Source organism: Balaenoptera borealis (genome assembly GCF_965194805.1).
Source record: "Balaenoptera borealis genome assembly, chromosome: 19".
Lineage (NCBI taxonomy): Eukaryota > Metazoa > Chordata > Mammalia > Artiodactyla > Balaenopteridae > Balaenoptera > Balaenoptera borealis.
In genome coordinates this window covers 55,782,192-55,803,110 of record NC_138878.1, presented here as the reverse complement: position 1 = coordinate 55,803,110, position 20,919 = coordinate 55,782,192, and the positions used below count along the sequence as shown (strand labels likewise).

The window sequence follows — 20,919 nt, the reverse complement described above, 5'->3', positions numbered from 1 at the left end:
TCTGATTGGTGCTGATAGTCCAATCGGAGACCTTCGGGAGGAAAATGCCAAGCAGGGATTGGAAAATTTGGAAAGGGTGCGGAGAGGCTGGCTCCCAGCCCACTTGGATTCTTAAAGGGGAAAATGGATATCCTCTGGTAACAGAGCTTCCCACCTTCCCTCAAAAGGAGTTAGGGGGTGGAAGGCAGTAATGGTAATAAATGGCCAGAAACAGTTCGTAAGCATTTACTATGTGTCAGACACCCCGCCAAGTGAAATTTCTCGCTGAATACTCACAACAGCCGTATTGTATGTTAATACCCATTTTACAGATAAAACTGAGGTTTAGAGGGGCGAACGAGGTGGTTCGGGATCACAGGAAGTAAATAATGAGTTTTGGACGACGTCTGTCAGTCTGTCTGAGTCCGGGAACTTGGCCCGGAATCAAGGCACAGTTTGATTTAATCTTTTTATAAGGTATTTTTGTTTGTTTTTGTTTTGTTGTTTGCTTGTTTTTAGTATTTATTTGTAAAAGATTTTTTTGGGAAAAAAAAAACCCCGTAATCTAAACTCGGACATCTTTTTCTGTGATTGCACTCATTGAGCTCCAGCCAGTTTGCTCTTCCCAAAAAAAAAAAAATCAGGTGCTCTCCCACTTCAAGGTCATTGCATTGCCTTTTCCTTCGGTCTGGAATAGACTCTTCCCCCAGGTATCGTCATGGCTACCTCCCTTCTGTCCTTCAGGGTTTTACTCAAATGTCATCTTATCAGTGGGACTGTTCCTGCCCATCCTGACTAATGCAGCAAACATCCCTCCCACGTGCTACTAAACCTCTTACCTTGTCCGCTTTTTCTTATTTTCTGTTGCTCAAATCACCTTCTAACATACTAGATGATTAGATAATCATAGTTACTGTTTTTTTGGCTCTCTCCCCTGCTGTCGTGTCAGCACCATGAGAGCATTGATTTTTGTCTGTTTTGTTTTGTTCACTGTACTTGCCCATTTGTTGAATAAACATTTGTTGAATGGATGGTTGGATGAGTTGTAAATCCACCTCCTCAGAGGTACTTTTAAATATTTAGTGCATCTCCCTTGCCCCAGCAGTGTCTAGCACATAGTAGGCATTTAATTAATATCTGCAGAAGCAACGAATGAGTGATTGCATAATGTCGTTTTTTTCTGTGTATTTACCTACCTTTTATTTATTTTTTAAATAAATTTATTTTTAATTTTGGCTGTGTTGTGTCTTCGTTGCTGCGCACGGGCTTTCTCTAGTTGCGGCGGCGAGCGGGGGCTACTCTTCGTTGCGGTGCACGGGCTTCTCATTGCCGTGGCTTCTATTGTTGCAGAGCACGGGCTCTAGGCGCGTGGGCTTCAGTAGTTGTGGCTTGCAGGCTCTAGAGCACAGTCTCAGCAGTTGTGGCGCCTGGGCCTAGCTGCTCCGCGGCATGTGGTATCTTCCTGGACCAGTGCTCGAACCTGTGTCCCCTGCATTGGCAGGTGGATTCTTAAGCACTGCGCCACCAGGGAAGCCCCCTACCTACCTTTTGAAACAGAATTGGAAACACATTTATAAAGAATTTTGTATCTTTTTAAAACAAGTTTATAAATATCACCAGTATCTTTCCAGCTCGTTAAATATTCTTCAAGAACATTTGTTTTAATGGCTGCATAAGATGCCATTCTATCAATGAATGCTAATTTGTCTGAACCACTCTTTCTTGTTGAACATCTAAACTGTGATAAATATTTTGCTATTATAAATAATTTATCCCACCCCAAAAATCCAAGCAGTTAAATATTTGTGCACATCATTAATTATTTCCTTTGAATAGATTACCACAGACGGAACTGCTGGGTCAAAGGAAATGTACATCTTTAAGATTTAATAATAGTAACAGTTCCCATGCTTCAAACATTTCTGTGTACTATACATGGTGCTAAGTTGCATAATTTAATCAGCAGGGGCTGTGATTATCCCTGCTTCACAGAGGAGGAAACTGAGGCTTACAGAAGTAACTTCATTTGCTCGAAACCACACACTGGGCTCATCCCCAGCTTTGATGCCCAAGTAAGGCTCTTGCTAACTGCCCTCTGCTGCCTCCCCACGGCCTGGGACACACATTGCCAAGTGGTGCTGCAGGGATCCAATTCACACACCCGCCAGTGTTCAGAGGGAATATGCCCTTTAAAGTACCCTTGCCAGCATTAAACAATCTTGTTCTTGTGCTCTTTTGAAGTCTTTATGCCTTACTGAGTCTCCGTTTTTAAAAAAAACAAGTCTTGGGACTTCCCTGGCAGTCCAGAGGTTAGGACTCTGCCCTTCCACTGCAGGGGACACAGGTTCGATCCCTGGTCCCTGGGCGGGGAAATAAGACCCTGCAAACCCACCTCACCCCCCCCAAAACAAGCAAGTCTAGTAGCTGAGATGATGGCACTTATTCAAGTCACAGTGATGGGAGGATGGCTGGGTACAGCCTCCATCTCTCTCTTTTTTTTTTAATTTTTAATTTGATATTGGACTATAGTTGATTTACAGTGTTGTGTTAGTTTCAGGTGTACAGCAAAGGGATTCACTTACACATATACATGTATCTAGTCTTTGCCTCTTTAATGCCCTGCACACATTGCAGGGCATCAGGCTCTAGAAGCCATGTTTGGGGAAGCCCTCTTGTAACTTAGTTGGGGATCTCAGTCAGAGATCAGAGCCCTGGAACAAGCCCAGTGGCAGATCTGCTCCAAGGGTTTCCTCAGGATGGGTAATCAGGCCCTTCTATTTCAGGGCCCTGGGAGAGGAAATCGGGCCCGAAGAGCCACCTATAGCAGGCTTTCTGGAGGGGTTGGTGAGGAGGTGACCCCCAATAGATGGATACAGGTGAGGAGAGCGAGGAGGATTTGGTCTCATAAAAATGATAAATTTCAATACATCAAGGAAAAAGATCAGTGGCAATATATAGATGGCAAGCAAAGCTTCCTGTCCTTTATATGTAAAGAGCATTTACAAATTTGTGGTCCAGTGGTTAAGACTCCACACTCCCAATGCAGGGGGCCCGGGTTCAACCCCTGGTCAGGGAACTAGATCCCACATGCCGCAGATAAGAGTTCACATGCCACAACTAAGGAGCCAGTGAACTGCAACTAAGGAGCTCTCGAGCCACAACTAAGAAGCCAGTGAGCCGCAAGTAAGGAACCCGACTGCTACAACTAAGACCCGGCACAACCAAGTTAAAAAAAAAAAAAAAGAAACTGCAAGGAGCCTTGGGCCTAGTGGAGCCTGGGTGGGAAAAAGATGTGAGGAGGCTGAAACTGCATGGCACAATGGAGGAATACGTGTGCCATCAGCCTGCAGAGCTAGGGGCTCACAGGCTTCTCTCGGGGGAGCCCTCAGGCCTGGGGCCAGAGCCCAGCCTTTGCCTAGGACCTCTGGAGTCAGATCCTGTCCATCCCCAGCTCAGAGCCCTCCCTTGGTTCCATGTCACTCAGGATAAAGGATGGAGTCCTCCCTGTGACCCACAAGGCCCCACACGATCTGCCCCAGTCACCTAGCTGCCCTCATCCCCACTCTTCCTCTCACTCCCTCTGCCCCTCTGACAGGACAGGCATGCGTCTGTCTCAGGGCCTGTGCATTAGCTGTTCCTCTGCCTGAACTATGGCTCCTCCTTCAGATTCCTTCAGATCTAAACATCACCCTCTCGGTGAGGTCTCCCTGACCACCCTCGTGAAAACTGCCACTGCCCCCCACTACTCTCTATCCCCCTTCCTGCTTTTTCTGTGCATTTACCACTATTTACCATTATATGTTTTACTTATTTATTGTGTTTGCTGTCCGACACCCTGGATAGAATGTCGGCTCCATGAGGGCAGACACCTCTGTGTTGTTCACAGCACGGAGAACAGGTCCTGGCACATGACAGGTGTTCAATAAATACTGATTGAATACAGGAAAGGAAGAAGGGAAACAGAGGGAGGGGGAAAAATTTAAAAAGGGAGGAAAATGGCAGCTCCGTGAGCTCCTAAGCTTTTCAGCTGCCCCAGTTGGAAGTTAGGAGTGTTAACCCTTCCCCTCTTCCAGGATAAGTCAGTGTCAGGCTGGGAAACTGAGGCATGAAGGACACTGGTTAGCGCTCCTTGGGCCATTGGAGACAGGCCTCTGATTGGCACTAAGGGCCGGCCTGGAGGAGAAAGTCACTGACGCCACCTGCTGGACAGTGGTGTCATGACAGCCATGCCCACCCTGCTGACTTGGGGCTGGTGATGGCCCTTGCTCGGTGGTCAGGAGAGGAGTCGGCCCAGTGGGGCATCCCCAGCAGAAGTTCAGAGTCCACGGAGACACAGCCATAGGCTTCTTTATTCCTGAGGCCCTGTGGATACTCCACCCAGTCAGTGCTATGCAGGAGGGCAGGGTTGTGTCACCCAAGACCTGTCTTGCTTCACTTTGCCTGTACAGGTGCTCTCCCAACACAGCAGGTTGGGACCCCCACTTCTCGGGGAGGGGAGAGCTGCTCCAGCTCCCTTGGGGCTGCATCCACCCCACATGGGGCCTAGGAAGGTAGAGGAGTCGAGGACCTCCCTGACCCCCTCCTGGGCCTGGGTACCCCAGCCTAGGTAGCAAGGCCCAGGGTTCCAGATGAAAGCTGTCTCCATCCCCAGAGGTACATCATCTGGCCAAGCAGGGGTCTCACCACCCAGACGTTGTCCACAATCTTCCCATCCTGCAAGGGACAAAAAAAAAAAAAAGGAGGTAATGAAGGCTGAAAGCCCAGATTCTGGGGCCGAGTGGCCTGAGTTCAAATCCCAGCTCTACCTCTGATAGGCTGTGTGACCTTGGGTGAGCTGTTAGACCTCTCTCGGTGTCAGTTTTCCTCAACTGGGAAGTGAGGATGATAGTAATAGTACCTACATCATAGATATCGTGAGAATTAAGTGAGATATTTGGAAAAGGCTGAAAAGGGAACCTGGCACAAGGAAAGGCCTGGGTAAGTGTAGGCTATTATTATTAGAGCACAAACCCTGGCGTCAGACAAAACTCACTTTATATCCCAGCAAAGCCACTCCCTATGTGGCCTTCAGCACATGACCCTACTCTGAGCCTAACTTCCATATTCCATAAAATGGGGAGAACTGAATAGATAACATACACAAGAGCCTGCCTGTGGTGTATGGGCTACTCAGTAAATAGTTATTTATCATAAAAAGAATATGGTCTTTGGGGTCAGATCTTAGTTCTGCACCCTCTGGCTGTGTGACCCTGGGAAAATTACCTCCCCTTTCTGAGCTGTAAAATGGAAAGAAAATTTGTCCCATGGTATTGTTGTGGTGATCAAAGGGACTAAATATAAGGCATCTAGTTCAGAGTCTGGAACACAACAGGTGTTCAATCAATCATAGTTATTAGCACCTTTATAAAACTACAATGACGGGCTTCCCTGGTGGCGCAGTGGTTGAGAGTCTGCCTGCCAATGCAGGGGACACGGGTTCGAGTCCTGGTCTGGGAAGATCCCACATGCCGCGGAGAGGCTAGGCCCGTGAGCCACAGCTACTGAGCCTGCGCGTCTGGAGCCTGTGCTCCACAACAAGAGAGGCCGCAATAGTGAGAGGCCCGCGCACCGCGATGAAGAGTGGCCCCCGCTTGCCGCAACTAGAGAAAGCCCTCGCACAGAAACGAAGACCCAACATAGTAATCAATCAATAAATAAATCTTTAAAAAAAAAAAAAAAAACTACAATGACAGAAATAAAGAAAGGTGAGCCATGATTATTTGGGTCCATCTAACCTTAAGCCATCCCTACCACACACACATCATACTGCTTTCCCTCTACCTGTCTCCCACCACCTACCTTTTTCTTCCCCTGCTTCATGTTGATAAATACCTATAGAATCAACCGTGTTTTAGAAACTGTTCTAAGCACTTTATATATAATAAGTCATTCAACCCCCATTCAATCCTGTGAGGTAGAAACTATTAACATCCCCATTTTGCAGATGGGAAAACTGTGGCTCAAAGTTGCTTGAGGTCATCCAGCTGGTAAACAGCAGAGTCAGGATTTGAACCCAGGATTTCCAGCTCTCACGTCCACTTTTGAAACCACTTGGCTCCAGAGCATTCTAGGCCTGGTTACTCAGGCAGGTGACTGGGCCACTGCTCACTGACCTGGTCGCCAGACACCTGCTGGATGTGGACATGGGTCCCATTGAGGTTGTGTAGCCGTGTGTACCCGTACTCTGATGCACACGGTGCTCCAGGGCCGCGGGAAGAGGGTGAAGGGGGTCAGCCACTCCTCACAACCCTGCCGGAGAGAATCATTTAGACCCAGGGCTGGCGCAGGTGGAGTACCCACTGGGGAGCAGAAAAGACCTGCCAGGCCGGGACCCTGCCACCCCTAAGGAAGACAAAGTCAGTTAAGACTTGACCTTGATAATGCTCACAGTTGAGTGTTTTGACCCAACCAGGCTTCCTGGTTCTTTGACTTCTAGAACAGTGCATGGCTGTACAAGACTGTCCACTGCAGCATTTTCTCTAAAAGCCCTGAGCTGGAAGCCAGCCAAATGGCCATCAGTGGGGGTCAGTTAAATAAATTATAGGGTAGCCATCACAAAGTGGGGCGGTATAGAAAAATGGCCAAGACGTATGGTTAAGGGGAAAATGCAATTCACAGAATAGAAAAAATTGGTGGCTCTCAACCCTCGCTGCACAGTAGACCCTCCACGAAAGCTATTAAAATCATCATTGCCTGGGAGAGAGGAAGTGCTTATCCTCGCAGTAGAAAGCCAGGTAATGTGAGCAGAAAGGATGAGGGACCACCACCCTCAAAAACAAAAAAAATCACCATTTTGCAGCCATCATCATAATAACTGATTGAAGCCAGAACCATCAATGGATGGTCAAAGTAGTGGAGAAAATTTGAGGAATATCAGGATGTTTGTGTAGTCTCAAAGTATCTCCAGAAGACTCTTGTTAATTTTAAAGGGGAAAGTCATAACTATGGTGGAGAAGATGTGTAAACTGAGACTTAAAGGGGCAAAAGAGATACCACGCACCTCCTCATAGGGTGCACTGAAAAGAACACAGTATCGCTTTTGTCTATTCTTACCAAAAATGTGTAACTTCAATCTAATCACCAGCAAACATCAAACAAACCCAAACTGAGGGATAGTTTACAAAACAACTTTGCTATGCTCTTCACATTTTTCAAAGTCATGAAGAATGAAGAAAGAGTGGGGAAATGTTTCTCATTAAAGGAAGGGAGAGAGATAAGACACGGAAGTAGAATGTATGATCTTAGACTAGATTCTGGACCAGAAAAAAAAAATTCTTTAATTTAAAGGACATGAATAGGACAACTGGCTAAATTTGAATGAGATTAGATAATGGTATATTACCAATGTGAACTACTTGAATCTGATTATTATACTGTACTGATGTAAGAGAATGTCCTCGTTTTCTTAGGAAATACAGATGGAAAGATTAAGGGGCATCATTTCTGCAACGTACTCTTCATCGGATCTGAAAATAATAGTAAAATGTGTACACACACACACACACACACTTAGAGAGACAGACAGAGAGGCAAAAATAGAGATTGAAACAAGTGTGGTTAAATGTTCACATTTGGGAAATCTTCGTAAAGGGGATATGGAAAGTCTTTGTATTATTTTTGCTACTTTTCTGTAAGTCTAAAATAATTTCAAAATTTAAAATGAAAGAAAAAAGCTAATCTGCACTGATTAAGGTCAGAATAATGATCATCTACTGCTATGAGGAGCCACCTGTACTGACAACATTCTATTTCCTGCTGCAGGTGGTGGCCGCACAGGGGTGGCAATGCCAGGGCCGAGCCCTCGGAGATTCTGGTGTCTGTTCTGGGGTTGGGCCCAGGCAGTGGAGTTTTAAAACCTCCCCGGGTAATTCTAACGTGCACCAAGGCTGAGAACTGCTAGGGTATGAAGCATGATCCAAGCTGTTTTTAAAAAGTGGGTGATGCCGTAACACATCTCTATTGAGACAATGACTCATTTGCATACATGGAAAATATTCTCAAATGCCACCCGAGATGTAACCATTGAGAGTGGGACTAAGAAGGGTGTGGAGAGTTTTACCTCTTGCCCTCTGTTCTGTTTGAATTTTTATCATGAGACGTTCTTACTTTGATCTCACTAATTTGTAAGAAACAGCTTAAAAGATAAGCCCTTGCTTCTTGTGGAAGTGACTGATTCCAAGGCTCGGTGGGTGGGGGTAGGGGGACAGAAGAAGATCCTGGAGCGCCCTGTAGTGCCAGAAAGTAAGAGAGAGCCCACAAAACGACAGGGACACATCGAAAGGACACAGGGCCTGATCTGAAGAGTTCCCAGTGGCCAAAGTTAGAGCAATCTAGGCAGCAGCATGAACAGCAGGAGTATTGGATTAGAGCCCACGGGAGAAGATAATTACCCATGAGTCCGTACTAGTATAAATCCATAACTAACTAACCAAATAAATGGGGCAGAAGGAACAACTCTTCCTCATAGGAGGATGCTAATTAATAAATCGAGGAGGAATGAGGGAAATAGAAGATCCCCAGTAGAACACCCCAGTAATCACTGTAACAGACAAGACCCACTGATGGGTTCAAAAATCAGCAGGTGAAAGTTGGAGGAGAAACAGGACATTTGCAGGGTCTAAAAGCTTCTCCCCCAAGATGTTTATCAACTAAAAAGGGAAATACAACAACTTTACAGAGGAAGAACCCAGCAGACACTTCCTTAAACAGGTGATTCAGAGAAATCTCTCCAGGAGTGAGATACAGTGAGGACATGGACCCCCCGGTATGACCCGCTGAGAAGGACAGACCATCATTTGTGACTGTGTGGTCCCAAATGCATAACCCAAATCTTGGCAGGAGAAAATATCAGACAAACCCAGATCCAGGGGCATTCTGAGAAAAACAACTGGCCTGAATGAAAGACAAGGGAAGACGGAGGAACCATCACAGTTTGGAGGAGACTAAGGAGACACAATAACTAAATACAGTGTGGGATCCTGAAACAGAAAAAGGTCATTAGTGGGAAAGCTGGGGCAATGTGAATAAAGTCTGGAGGCCAGTTACAATGATAATAATAAGCCCTCTGCCCTGGATCCATCCGGTAGACCTGGGCAAGCACCCCCTGCCCCCGCCACTTATTGATCCTGTGATTCTGAAGGAGTATTTTACTGTCTGAGCCTCTGTTTCCACATCTGTGCAATGGGCATGCTATTGATACTAGGTGCATCTAACCGCCTAAGAGATAGCAGCTGTATAAAGGATGAGGCACCCAGGCTGGTACAAGTGCAGCCCTCAATAGATCAGAGACCAAAGGCAGCACACCCCCCTCCCCCCCACCCTGCTCACGGCAGATCCGGTGATGATGTGGATGGGGCCTCGAGGGTGGGTGTAGGGCATCTCTCGGCTGCTGTTAAATACCTGGAGAAGGGGCCAAGGGGAGGGGCCTATCATACCCAGCCAGGCCCCGGGGGTCTGATGTTGAGGGGGCAGTCCACTGACACCAGCCACATGGGCCTCAGCCCACCGCAGGCCTCACATGGTAGTTGTAAATTGGCCACAGGCGTTCATAGGAGTGTTCGTGAGCCCACAGCTGCAGGTCGACCCCTGATACAAAGCAAGACGGGGGTCAGGTCCCTGAATCCAGGAGAGATGGGAGGTGGGGCCTGGGGCTGGGGAGTCCCCTGGGGTCACTCACCGTATTTATAGAAAGGATCCTCCAACCCATAGAACTTGCCGAGGAGGCCTTTGCGAACCTGGGCCGGATGAGCAAGGAGGTGAGGGGTGACTCGGGCCAACTTCCCCTCCCCTGGATTTCAGCACCTTTTCCCCAGGGAGGGGGTCCTCACCTTGCTTTCATGCCAGGTGCAGTCATCCAAATCAGCACTGGAACAGTACATGGGCCGGTGACCCATGGTAATGATCCACCGCGGGGCTGTCCGGTTCTTATTGGCTTTCTGCCGAGAAGGGCGCAGTGTGAGGGGCAGGGGCTGCAGGAGGGGCAGGTGAGGCAGGTCCGGTGGGGGGACATCCACAGGTTACCTGGAGGTCGCTCTCCAGCCAGCGAAACTGTCTCTCTACCAGGTGGCGCCGTAATGGAGAAAGAAATATACCTCGGTGGAGAAGGAAACGATGTGCGCAGGGCCCAGATCCCAGCTGGAAGGGTCAAAGGGCAGGGGTCAAAGTTGGGTTCTCTCCTGCATCTCCCATCCTTCAGGGGAGGGAGGCCAGTCCCCCAGCTCCCCCCAGGTTACCTGTACCATAGGCCTTCGCTGTTCCCTGGCATGCTGAAGCGAGCTTTGTAGTTGGAGAAGTTGCTGGATAAAAGGAAGTAAAACGGTGGGGGGAGGGTCTGGGTGCCCCCACCCACCCCCACCTCCCACTGTCAGGCCAGGCCCGGCTCCCAGCCCAGCCCTCGTCTCCTTTCCTCTCACTTCCACAAATGAGCTGCTGCAGGATGAGAGACTATGGTGAGACACTAGGAAGGACTGTTTTCTTTGGCCAGGCCCTTGCCCATCCCGAAGCCCTCAGGCCTCACGAGCGTTCTTCGTGATTCCCAGGACACGTCACGTATGGCAGGCTGGCGGCCACAGGTTCAATGAGATTCATGATCTTGTCCCTGACGCGAGCGTTGTCCTGATCCATGCTGCAGGCAAAGTCTCCTGGGGGGTGGAGGAGAGAATGAGGACCAGACCTGGCTCTGCTTTCTCCAGATCTGAGAGACCTGGTTGGTCACGTGCGGGCTGTGCAAGTCCCGGTCGCCCCCACCGTGAGGCATTCCGGTTCTCCGATCCCTACCTCACACCCACCCGCGTGTGCGCTTGGAACCATTTCCTGAGCCTCTGGTCCCTGAGGACCCCTGCAGGACCTTGCCGGCCTCCTGTGCTCTGAGCACACCAGCCGCCACCTCATCCCTTCTCAGAGTAATAACAACGTTAAGACTGACATAGTCTGGGAACTTCCCTGGTGGTCCAGTGGTTTAAGACTCGGCGCTTCCACTGCAGGGGGCACGAGTTCGATACCTGGTCAGGGAACTAAGATCCCGCATGCCGCTCCGAGGGGCCAAAATAAACAAATAAAAAAAATATATAAGGGTGACTTTAAAAAAAAAAAAAAAAGACTGACATAGTCTAGTCAGGTACTGGTTTTGTACCAGGCACATTTTCAAATGCTTTATTTACATGCTCGATCACCTGAATCTTCAAAACACCCTCTGAGGTGGATGTTATTATCATCCCCGTTTCAGATAGGGAAACTGAGGCCCAGAGGGGTTAAGTGCTCGTTTAAGGTCACAGAGCTGGTTAGTGGGGATCCAGGAATCGAACCCTGGGAGCTTAATTCCAGAGTCTACTGTGGCTTTGAACCATATCGGCCCCAATCTCCATCTCCCATCTGGTTCCTGTCCTCTCAAATCACAACAGAAATGATCATGACAACACTTATGTAGCACTTACAACAGGACAGGCAATATCGACTTATTTAGTCATCACAACAGCCCTATGAATTCTAACCCAGTCTTAGCCCTTATAACAATAATACAGAGGAGAAAACCAACGCACGTAGCTCGAAGCGTCAAGATTGATTTTAACCTGGGCAGCCTGGGTGACCACAGCACCGTCTCTGTGGCCAGTCTCACCCCCATCCTTCAGAGCCACGCTAGCCCCGGCCCAGGTCCCCTCCGCGGTCCTGGCATTGCCTCCCACCCAAGCTCCCCCTCCCCGACCCCATACCTCCAGGCGCACCCTGGCCGATGCCTCACCCACATGAAGAACGGCGTCGTACTTGCCCTGCTGGGTGCCCCTGCACAGTCGGAGTAGGGCCCTAGGATTGTCAGTCCCTGTGTTCCCAAACACAGCCAGACAGGGGCTCCAGTGGGGCCCATTCTTCAGGGCCCTGAAGAGGAACCGATGGCTCCGGCCCTGAGTACTGCCGCAGCAGTAAACTGAGGGGAAAGGAAAAGGTCACAGTCGGCTGGGGAGTGGGGTGGGGGGGCACCCCAGGATGTCTCCTTCACCGTCATCCGTCTTCAACTGGTGCGGGGATTGAATGGGTCTGCCCTATGCCCCTTCTGTCCACCTCACCCCAGGTCCCCAGCCGTCCATTTTCATCCCAGGGTCTTATACAGTAGGCTTGCAGATAAGCAGAAGGGGTACCAGCCCACCTGAGCCACCTGCCAATAGTAGCTTCTAGCTCCTAGCCCAATAGTAGCTTCTCTTCCCATTCCCCCTACAACACCTGGGCCCCGGGCCCCTCTCACCATACTGGACCCCGGGCAGCAGCCCCTGCAGTGTGACTCGGTGTATGTAGAGCTTCCGCCGGAGAATGCCCCCATCCACAAAGGGGCTGAAGGTGCCCTGAGCCCGGAGGGACAGGGGCCCCCATAGCTGCAGCCCAAACTGCACTTCCGAGGGGGTTGGGACCCATGTGGTCCAAGTTACCGTCATGCAGCCTGGCTCACCTAGAAAGAAAGGAAATGGGGGTCGGGCAGTGAGGCCTGGGCAGGGGTGGGGAGGGACGTGCGGAGAGTGAGGGGCAATAACGAGAGACTGAGGGGCTCTTGAGCATTTAGTAGTTAAGATCACAGGTTCTGGAGCTTTCCAAGTTCAAGCCCCATTCCACCATTTCCAAGCTGTGCTTTCCTTGGGCAAGTCACCTCACCTCTCTGAGCCTCAGTTTCCTTCTCAGTAAAATGGAATAATAATAGTGTCTTCCCTATAGTGTTCTGTGAGGCTTAGATGAATAAATAAAAGTAAAGTACTTGAAACAGTGCCTAGTACAGTCAGGGTTACATGAGTGAACGAATATTATTATTAATATCGTTACTGTGTGCAGACCTGTTCCACATATTTTACACATGACATAGTTTAGGGGTTGTAAACTCAGATGTCTAGAGGCCAGCTAGGTAATATACATGGGAACAAGGGCCAGCTGTAAGGAGGAAGGCAGCAGGGAGACGTGGGGTATGGGGCAAAGCGTAGAGCCTGCCCTGTCTCGGAGAGGAGCCATCGTTCAGCTCTGGGGACGGCTGCTGTGAATGAAGCAGGCCCGGTACCACTCAATCTGTCAACTTCTAGAGCAAATCTTTATACGGTGGTTTTTATATCCCCAAAGCATGTAAGAGTAGATATACAAACTTTTAAGTGATAGCTCCTAATTCTTAAACGTCAGCAACCAAATCAAGGTTTTAAAAATACCGTGTGGTATAGGATGACGTTAAGAGCATGAGTGGGCTTCCCTGGTGGCACAGTGGTTAAGAATCCGCCTGCCAATGCAGGGGGCAGGGGTTCGATCCCTGGTCCCGGAAGATCCCACAGGCCGCAGAGCAACTAAGCCCGTGCGCCACAACTACTGAGCTTGCGCTCTAGAGCCTGCGAGCCACAACTACTGAGCCCACGTGCCGCAACTACTGAAGCCCACGCACCTAGAGCCCGTGCTCCACAGCAAGAGAAGCCACCGCAATGAGAAGCCCACGCACCGCAACCAAGAGTAGCCATCGCTCGCCAAAACTAGAGAAAGCCTGTGTGCAGCAATGAAGACCCAAAGCAGCCAAAAATAAATAAATAAATTTATTTTTTTAAAAAAAGAGCCTGAGGTCTTCCTCCTGCAACATGCGTACAAAAACGCACGTGCACAGGGTATTCATTGCAGCACTGTTTGTAATTGCAAAATATCGGAAACCACGGAAATGCCCATACATAAGAGAATGACTGAACAAACTATGTAACATTCATACCGTGGAGCACTTCGCAGCTGTCAAAAAGAAAGAAGACAAATTCTAGGAACGGGTGAATGACGCCCAGGACATAATGTTAAAAGAAGCAAAGTACACAAGAGTATCTATAGTCAGCTACTCCTCACATAAGAGGATATAAGAAAATACACAAGTACCTGCTTATTTATTTGTACATAAGAAATACAGGAAGAATACACCAGAAACTTAAGAGATGGATTACACGGGATGGATGGGGGAAGGGTAGAAAAAAGGGGGACTGGGAATGGAGTAGGTAGTCGGGATGCAGAGGGAGGACACTTCTCTGAGTCTGTCTTTTTCTTATAATCCTGAGTCCCAGAGCTATAGTCTTGTTTCATAGTTCCTCCACACACCCCAAAAAATTAACCAACAATTAAAGCCACCCAGGTTGTGGGGAAAGCCAATATGGAACATAAACACTAACAAATGGCTGTAACTATATTAAAAAACAAATAACCACACTGAAGTGTTGGGGAAGAAAAGTCACAGTGAGCATTAGTGTTTTGACTGGACAGTAAGACTACAGAGAAAAAGGACTGCACATAAATGCCATCATCTAGTAATTGTTCCTCACAGGGATACAGGCAAACAATTCTGAAACCACTTGATGCTTATTCTAGCACTGAACGAATAAATAAGTCTATTGTAGATAGGGGGAGCTTGGTTTCTCAATGGTGGAGAAAGAAGTTGCAAATAAGGAAAGAAGGCTAAAATAAACCCTTGATGGTGGACTGAAATCAGATGTATCAGTATGATCTCATGGTATTTTATATATAAATATATACATATATATATATATATATATATACATTCATATATATACAGAAGTATAGGTGTGTACATATGCATATCAACATACCCACATATATTGTCAAGCTCTGTTTATGAGAGGGCCTGGGAGCAGCAATGCCTCAGTAGCAGTGAGCACACCTAGTGCTCAGATCTTAGTTTCTAAATACCCATTCTCCCATCAAAGGAACCAGGGCTCCTTGGAGAAGTAGTTGATTCCAGAGATCGGGTAGGAAATATACAAGATGAGTCTGGAATAATTGGTGGTGCCAGAAGGTGAGGCAGTGCTCAAGACATGATGGGAGTGGGGTTGTGGAAAGAACACAGAAGCCAAGCTGGAGGAATTCCAAAAGACCAAATCAGAGACAATTTGAGCCACGAAATAAACAGCAATAGTACTGAGTTTAACTCGTGGGATAAAATAAATATCCGAGAGTCCATACTGAATAAATAAATAATCAAAGCAAACAAACAAATAAATAGAGGGGGGGAGGGATAGCCCTTCCTTACAGTAAAATTTCAATTAGACAGAGGGAACTAGAAAGTTACAAAATCACAATTAGGGACACCCCATGCTAATGATTGTTGCAGACAAGAGCCACCAATGAATGCTAAAATTAGTGCACAAAAATTTCAGGAGAAACCTGATTTCCACAGTCTTAAGGAATCTTCCCTTAGATATTTATTACAAAGATATTTATACAAAGGAAAGAATAAAAGCTTTACAGTGGAGAAACCCAGCAGGCACCACTTTAACCAAGCAATGAAGGTTCACATTACCAGTGACAGCAATAAGACATGTCAGTGTCATGAACACTCTGATACCAGGCACTGAGAAGGGCACTACATCCCACTAGGACAGTCTTGCCAGAAAAATACGTAACTCAATACGCTTAATTCCAATCATGAGAAAATAGCAGATAACCCCCAAGTGAGGACTATCCTACAAAACCCAAACAAAATCAGAAAGACAACAGCTCAGTACTCCAAAATGTCAAGATGTTAACATTAGGAGAAACTGGGTGAGGGGGATATAAGAACTCTAATATTTTTGCAAAATTTCTGTTAAATCTAAAATTAGTACAAATTTTAGAGTTTTAAAAACAAATATGACAGGCTTTTGAGCCAGCCTGCCTGGGTTCAAATTCCAGACTATGTGACCTGCTGTCAGACTCTTCATCTCTTTGAGCCTCAGTTTACTCTTTTGTAAAATGGGAGGAACAATAGTACTTACAGCTTAAGGTCCAATAAGAGGTTAAATGAGTCTTCCATCTGAATCACTTGTAAGAGTATATTTGTTATTATTATCATTATTGTATAGGCCAAACAAAGGACAGCTGTGATCTCACTGGGTTTTCACAGTGAGATGGGTTTTATTTTTGTTCCATTTTACAGAGGCCTCCAGGCAAAGTGCCTTGTCCAAGGTCACTTAGCCAGCAAATGCCAAAACTAGTTCATTCATGTGGTTTCAGATTCTCATTGCAACTAACCCTTAAGAAACGACCTTAAAAGTGTCAAGGACACAAAAAAATAAGCAAAGACTGAGGAATTGTCACAGATAGGAGGAGTAATTAAGGAGACTTAAAAAGATATAAATCAATGCCTCTCTTCACTATATTCCTTTTCTTTTTTAAAGTGTAGTTATTTTTCATGAAAAATGTCATCTACCTTACTACTGAATGGGTTTATTATTGCTCATTTTTAATGATTGAACCAATATTTTTAAATGCCTCCGTTTTAGTTTCTGTTATGGCAGCTATTATGGATATAACTCACATAAACTGAAGCTCTCTAAGGTTCTTATAATTTTTTTAGCTGTGCCAAAGCGTCCTGAGACAAAAACGTGTGACAACCACTGCCACACGTCAAGTTCCCTTTTGCTGCTTCGCAGGTGATATTTCACTTACTCCTCACTGTGAGGTCACACTAATATTACCCCATTTTCCAGATGAGGAGGCTGAGGCCAGAGAGGTTAAGTCACTTGCCCAAGTTCACACGGCAGGTAAGCAGCAAAGCTGGGGTTAAAACCCAGGAAGTCTGGGTGCAGAGGGTCCAGAGTCCAAGGTCTTACTACCTCCTTGCACTTCCACCCTAAGACCAAGGACCAGGAGGGAGCTTTGTGGGAACACAATGAGCGAGGACAACAGCAGCCCCCTTAGGAGAGCGCTTACTATGGGCTGGGCTCCAGAATCATTTCCCACACAGCCAGATGCGCCGCTGCTTATAATTCCCATTTAACAGAGGTGGACAAATGAGGCTCAGGAAGAACCACCAGCCTAGACTCCCATAGCAATCAGTGTGGGATTCCTGAGCCTCACTGGGAAATGCCCAGGGAGAGGTCGCAGACACTTACCTGGGTAGGACAGGGGCAGCGCTGGGAGCCTTTGGGGACCCCTGGACCCCCAGGGAGAAAAAGAGGAGCAGACAGCAGCAGGACCAGCAGGGGCAAAGGGAGCACATGGTAGAGGGAAGGTGGGGAGCAGAAAGGGGGAAGGGGAAGGGTCTAAAGTGTGTCAGATCCCTTCAGAACAGCAGGAGCGGCTGGGGAGGATGGGGAAAGAAGGGGAATCAGGCAAAGTCACACGGAGGGAGGGAGGATGGCAGGGAGGTCTTCACAGGGATGGTTATCCAGATGCCGGAGAAAAAACAAAAACAATCATCACTACTGAGAGGCAAATGCCCTCTGAGCCTCGCTGGCTGCTAAGCACTTAACATAGATTAACTCATGGGAGCCTGACGACATTCCTCTGTGTGGTGGTCACTGTGACCATCAGCCCCATATCACAGGTGAGGAAGCTGAGCAATGAGGTGATTCAGTTGCATGGCTCAGGTGTGGTGGAGCGGGGATTGGAACCCAGGGGTCCTGGCTCCAGAGCCCTTGCTCTTATCCACCGCTCACTCTCAATGCAAGAGGCTTGGGAGTGGGGCTGGGGGGTCTCAGTGTAGGAAGTTGCCTTTGGCAACCCCATCCCCAGCATTCCACCCTGCCCTCAGAGACCTCATCGCCCTCTACTCCATCCTCCAACCTTCCATTTCCATCGTAGTAACCCCAATCCCCCCCTCCATCCCCAGACCACCCAAGAATTCCACCCCACCTGGAGCAGCCCCGTCTTCCTTGCCCCCTACCCAGCATCCCATTCTGCCTTTAGTGACCCCAATTCCTCCCCATCTCCACCTGTCTCCCCTGGCCCTGCACCTGTATACCCACCCTCCTTCTCCCCAGCCCTTCCCCTCCCGCTCCAGTTCGGTCTCCAGCTCATCGAGGACCTGCCTGTCTGCCGGGGCAGAGCCAGGCCGGACCGTCAGTCTGGGGGCCGGGAGCTGGGGCTGGAGGTTCCCTCCAGGTCCCTGGCTCACCCTCTGGGGTGCCAACTCCCAGCATGCGCGTCTCGGGGCACCAGTGCGACAGCGGTATTTTATGAGTTTGTAGGCGCTGAGACATCCCGCCGCCCACAGCTATCCCAGCCCCGGAAGAGCCTGCCTTCTCCAGGTGACGGCCTCCCCAGACAGCTGGGGCCCCGGGTTCCACAGGTCCGGCCGGTCTTGGGCGGCCCATGCCCACGCGCCCACCTCCCCCCGCCTCCCCGGGCTGGGCGAGGGAAGGGGGACCTAGGTAAGTTTGATAAGCTGCTGCCGTCACCTCCAAGCCGGCCTCCAGGTGAGCGCCCGGACAGGAGGTCTATGCTCGTCCCCCAGGAGCCCCACCCGCAGCTACGGAGCCCCCAGGGCACTGACACCGGGCCCCAGCTCTGGCCCTGCCGGATCCCGAGGTGCCCAGGTGTGCTGGCACCTGCGCCTGCGACCGAGGTGGGTGTGGGGACATTCTCCCATCCCTTCCCGCGGCGCCTGCTTTGTATTCTCGGCAGTTGCTTCCGCCTTCCTCACCCTGCAAGCTTAGTCCCCGCCGGTTCCTCCTCAGGCCCCCGGGCATGCTGAAAACAGAAAATCAAAGTGCACCGAATGACAGCGCTGCTTCTGAGTTGTGCGCCCGAGGCCGGCTACTCGACCTCGCTGGGCCTTGGTGTCTTCACCTGTGAAATGAGGGTGGTAACAGTATGGGCACTATGGGCCATTGTGAGGATTAAACCAGTTGACACATGAAATTTCACGCTGAGAACAGGGACTGGCCCAGAGTAAGGGCTGGATAAGAATCAGCTGTTATTTTTATTATTATTAATGCATGAGTTCCAGAAATTGCCCTGGGGTCTAGGTGGGAGCAAGTGAGAATTTTCTCTGTGAACCTTTGTGAGCTGTTTAAAGGTTGTGAGTGGCTTGCTGCAAAATACCCTTGGGTATTTTCCCAGAGCAGCAGGAAAAGTCAGAGGGTCCAGGTTTTAGTTGTTTCGTCTTCCTGTCTGCGGATAAAATGACTCCACGATTTGGCTTTGTCAATTTAGGTATAGCAGTGTCTGCAAACTGGGGACCCTGATTCCATAGACTGACACTGAGGGTGTAGGGGTGGTTCAAGATGGGCTTTTGCACTGTTTGGATTTTTTCCCCCACCTTCTGGAGTCTCCATTACAGCTTAAAATGTAATAAAAAGCAACTCTCTTGGCCATACTCAAATACCCTCAAGACCCTGCTCACGGGCTTCCCTGGTGGCGCAGTGGTTGAGAATCTGCCTGCCAATGCAGGGCACGCGGGTTCGAGCCCTGGTCTGGGAGGATCCCACGTGCCGCGGAGCAGCTAGGCCCGTGAGCCACAACTGCTGAGCCTGAGCGTCTGGAGCCTGTGCTCCTCAACAGGAGAAGCCGCGATAGTGAGAGGCCCGCGCACCGTGATGAAGAGTGGCCCCCACTTACCGCGATTGGAGAGGGCCCTCGCGCAGAGACGAGGACCCAACACAGCCAAAAATAAATAAATAAAAAATAAATAAATAAATAAATAAAGGAATTCCTTTAAAAAAAAAAAAAAAAAGACCCTGCTCACCCTCAGCAATTTTAACTTCCCCTTAGTTCTAGTTTTTCTGGTGGTCTTCCAGGAGCTGTGGTTAAGAACATTTTTTTTGCTAAAGTCACCTATAGCAGGCTGGTGAAGCCCTTCTCCAAACCATATTTTTACATGCATTAAAAAGAAAAAAAAAAAACACAGGATACAAAGGAAACGGATGTTATTGAATTACGGGTACACGATTTTTTTTGGATATGTAATATGGTAATATATGTACTTCTTTATCAGTGCATTAAACTTCAAGATCTAGGGACAGGTCCAAAAATTATAGTAATTTAGAAATTTTGTTGAGTGTATAGACGATGTTTGAGAGTCCTGTGACGACTAAAGTGGGGTTTGAAAACAGCTGTAATTTCTTCTCATGACAAAGCCAGAAATCTGCTAACTGTCCTGTGGTTGGCCCTTCCAACACTCACCCCCACCCACCATGGCAGAAGGACCTGGTAAATTTCAATTACAGCAACAGTTCATAAACATTACCCTCTTAAAAATTTTTGAGGACCCCAGAGAGCTTTGGTATGTGTGGGTTATATCTTTTAATATTTACCACGTAAGAAAATAAAACTGGGAAGTGTTTTTTTCTTTTTTCTTTTTTTTTTGGCTGTGCTGCACGGCTTGTGGCATCTTAGTTCCCCGACCAGGGATTGAACCTGGGCCCTTGGCAGTGAAAGCACTGAGTCCTAATCACTGGACCACCAGGGAATTCCCAAAATTGGGAGGTATTCATTTATTTATTTATTTATCTCTGGCTGCATTGGGTCTTTGTTGCTGCACGCGGGCTTTCTCTAGTTGTGGCGAGCAGGGGCTACTCTTCACTGCAGTGCGCGGGCTTCTCATTGAAGTGGCTTCTCTTGTTGCGGAGCACGGGCTCTAGAGCACAGGCTCAGTAGTTGTGGCGCATGGGATTAGTTGCTCTGCGGCATGTGGGATCCTCCCGGACCAGGGCTCAAATCCATGTCCCCTGAATTGGCAGGTGGATTCTTAACTACTGCCCCACCAGGGAAGTCCAAACTGGGAAATTTTTAAAACGCAAGAATACACGTGCATACATTTCATTAGCTATCACAGTGATGATGTCATCACAGGTCAGGTAGCCTCCAAAGAGTGAAAAGGTTGAACACATATTAGTATTATTATAAAAATAGTTTGGGTCCCAAACCACATTTTGAGGACCATTGAGTTGAAGGGTTGTCAAAGGAAAATTGTTTTTCCAATACAAGTTCATGCAGCCCCTGAATTCCATCTGCCAACTCAGGTTAAAAAATTCCACTGGGGGACTTCCCTGGCTGTCCAGTGGTTAAGACTCTGCACTTCCACTGCAGGGGGTGCGGGTTCGATCCCTGGTCGGGGAACTAAGATCCCGCATGCTTCGTTGCCCGGCCAAAAGATTTAAAAAAAAAACAAAAACCCTACTGGGATTGTACCTTTTTGTC

General features: G+C 48.3%; 1 protein-coding gene across 1 annotated transcript; it reads right to left on the bottom strand.

The window, feature by feature from the left end:
- Nucleotides 1-30: 30 nt before the first annotated feature.
- ACP7 (acid phosphatase 7, tartrate resistant (putative)) lies at nucleotides 31-17,355 on the bottom strand. Its single transcript, XM_082370263.1, is given in 15 exon segments — nucleotides 31-4,692; nucleotides 6,132-6,210; nucleotides 6,212-6,267; nucleotides 9,346-9,417; nucleotides 9,536-9,603; nucleotides 9,695-9,752; nucleotides 9,846-9,953; nucleotides 10,039-10,085; nucleotides 10,088-10,152; nucleotides 10,251-10,313; nucleotides 10,535-10,658; nucleotides 11,756-11,938; nucleotides 12,254-12,454; nucleotides 16,890-16,909; nucleotides 16,911-17,355. Coding segments are annotated over 15 exon segments (1,341 nt in total). The 5' UTR covers nucleotides 16,997-17,355; the 3' UTR covers nucleotides 31-4,581.
- Nucleotides 17,356-20,919: the final 3,564 nt, after the last annotated feature.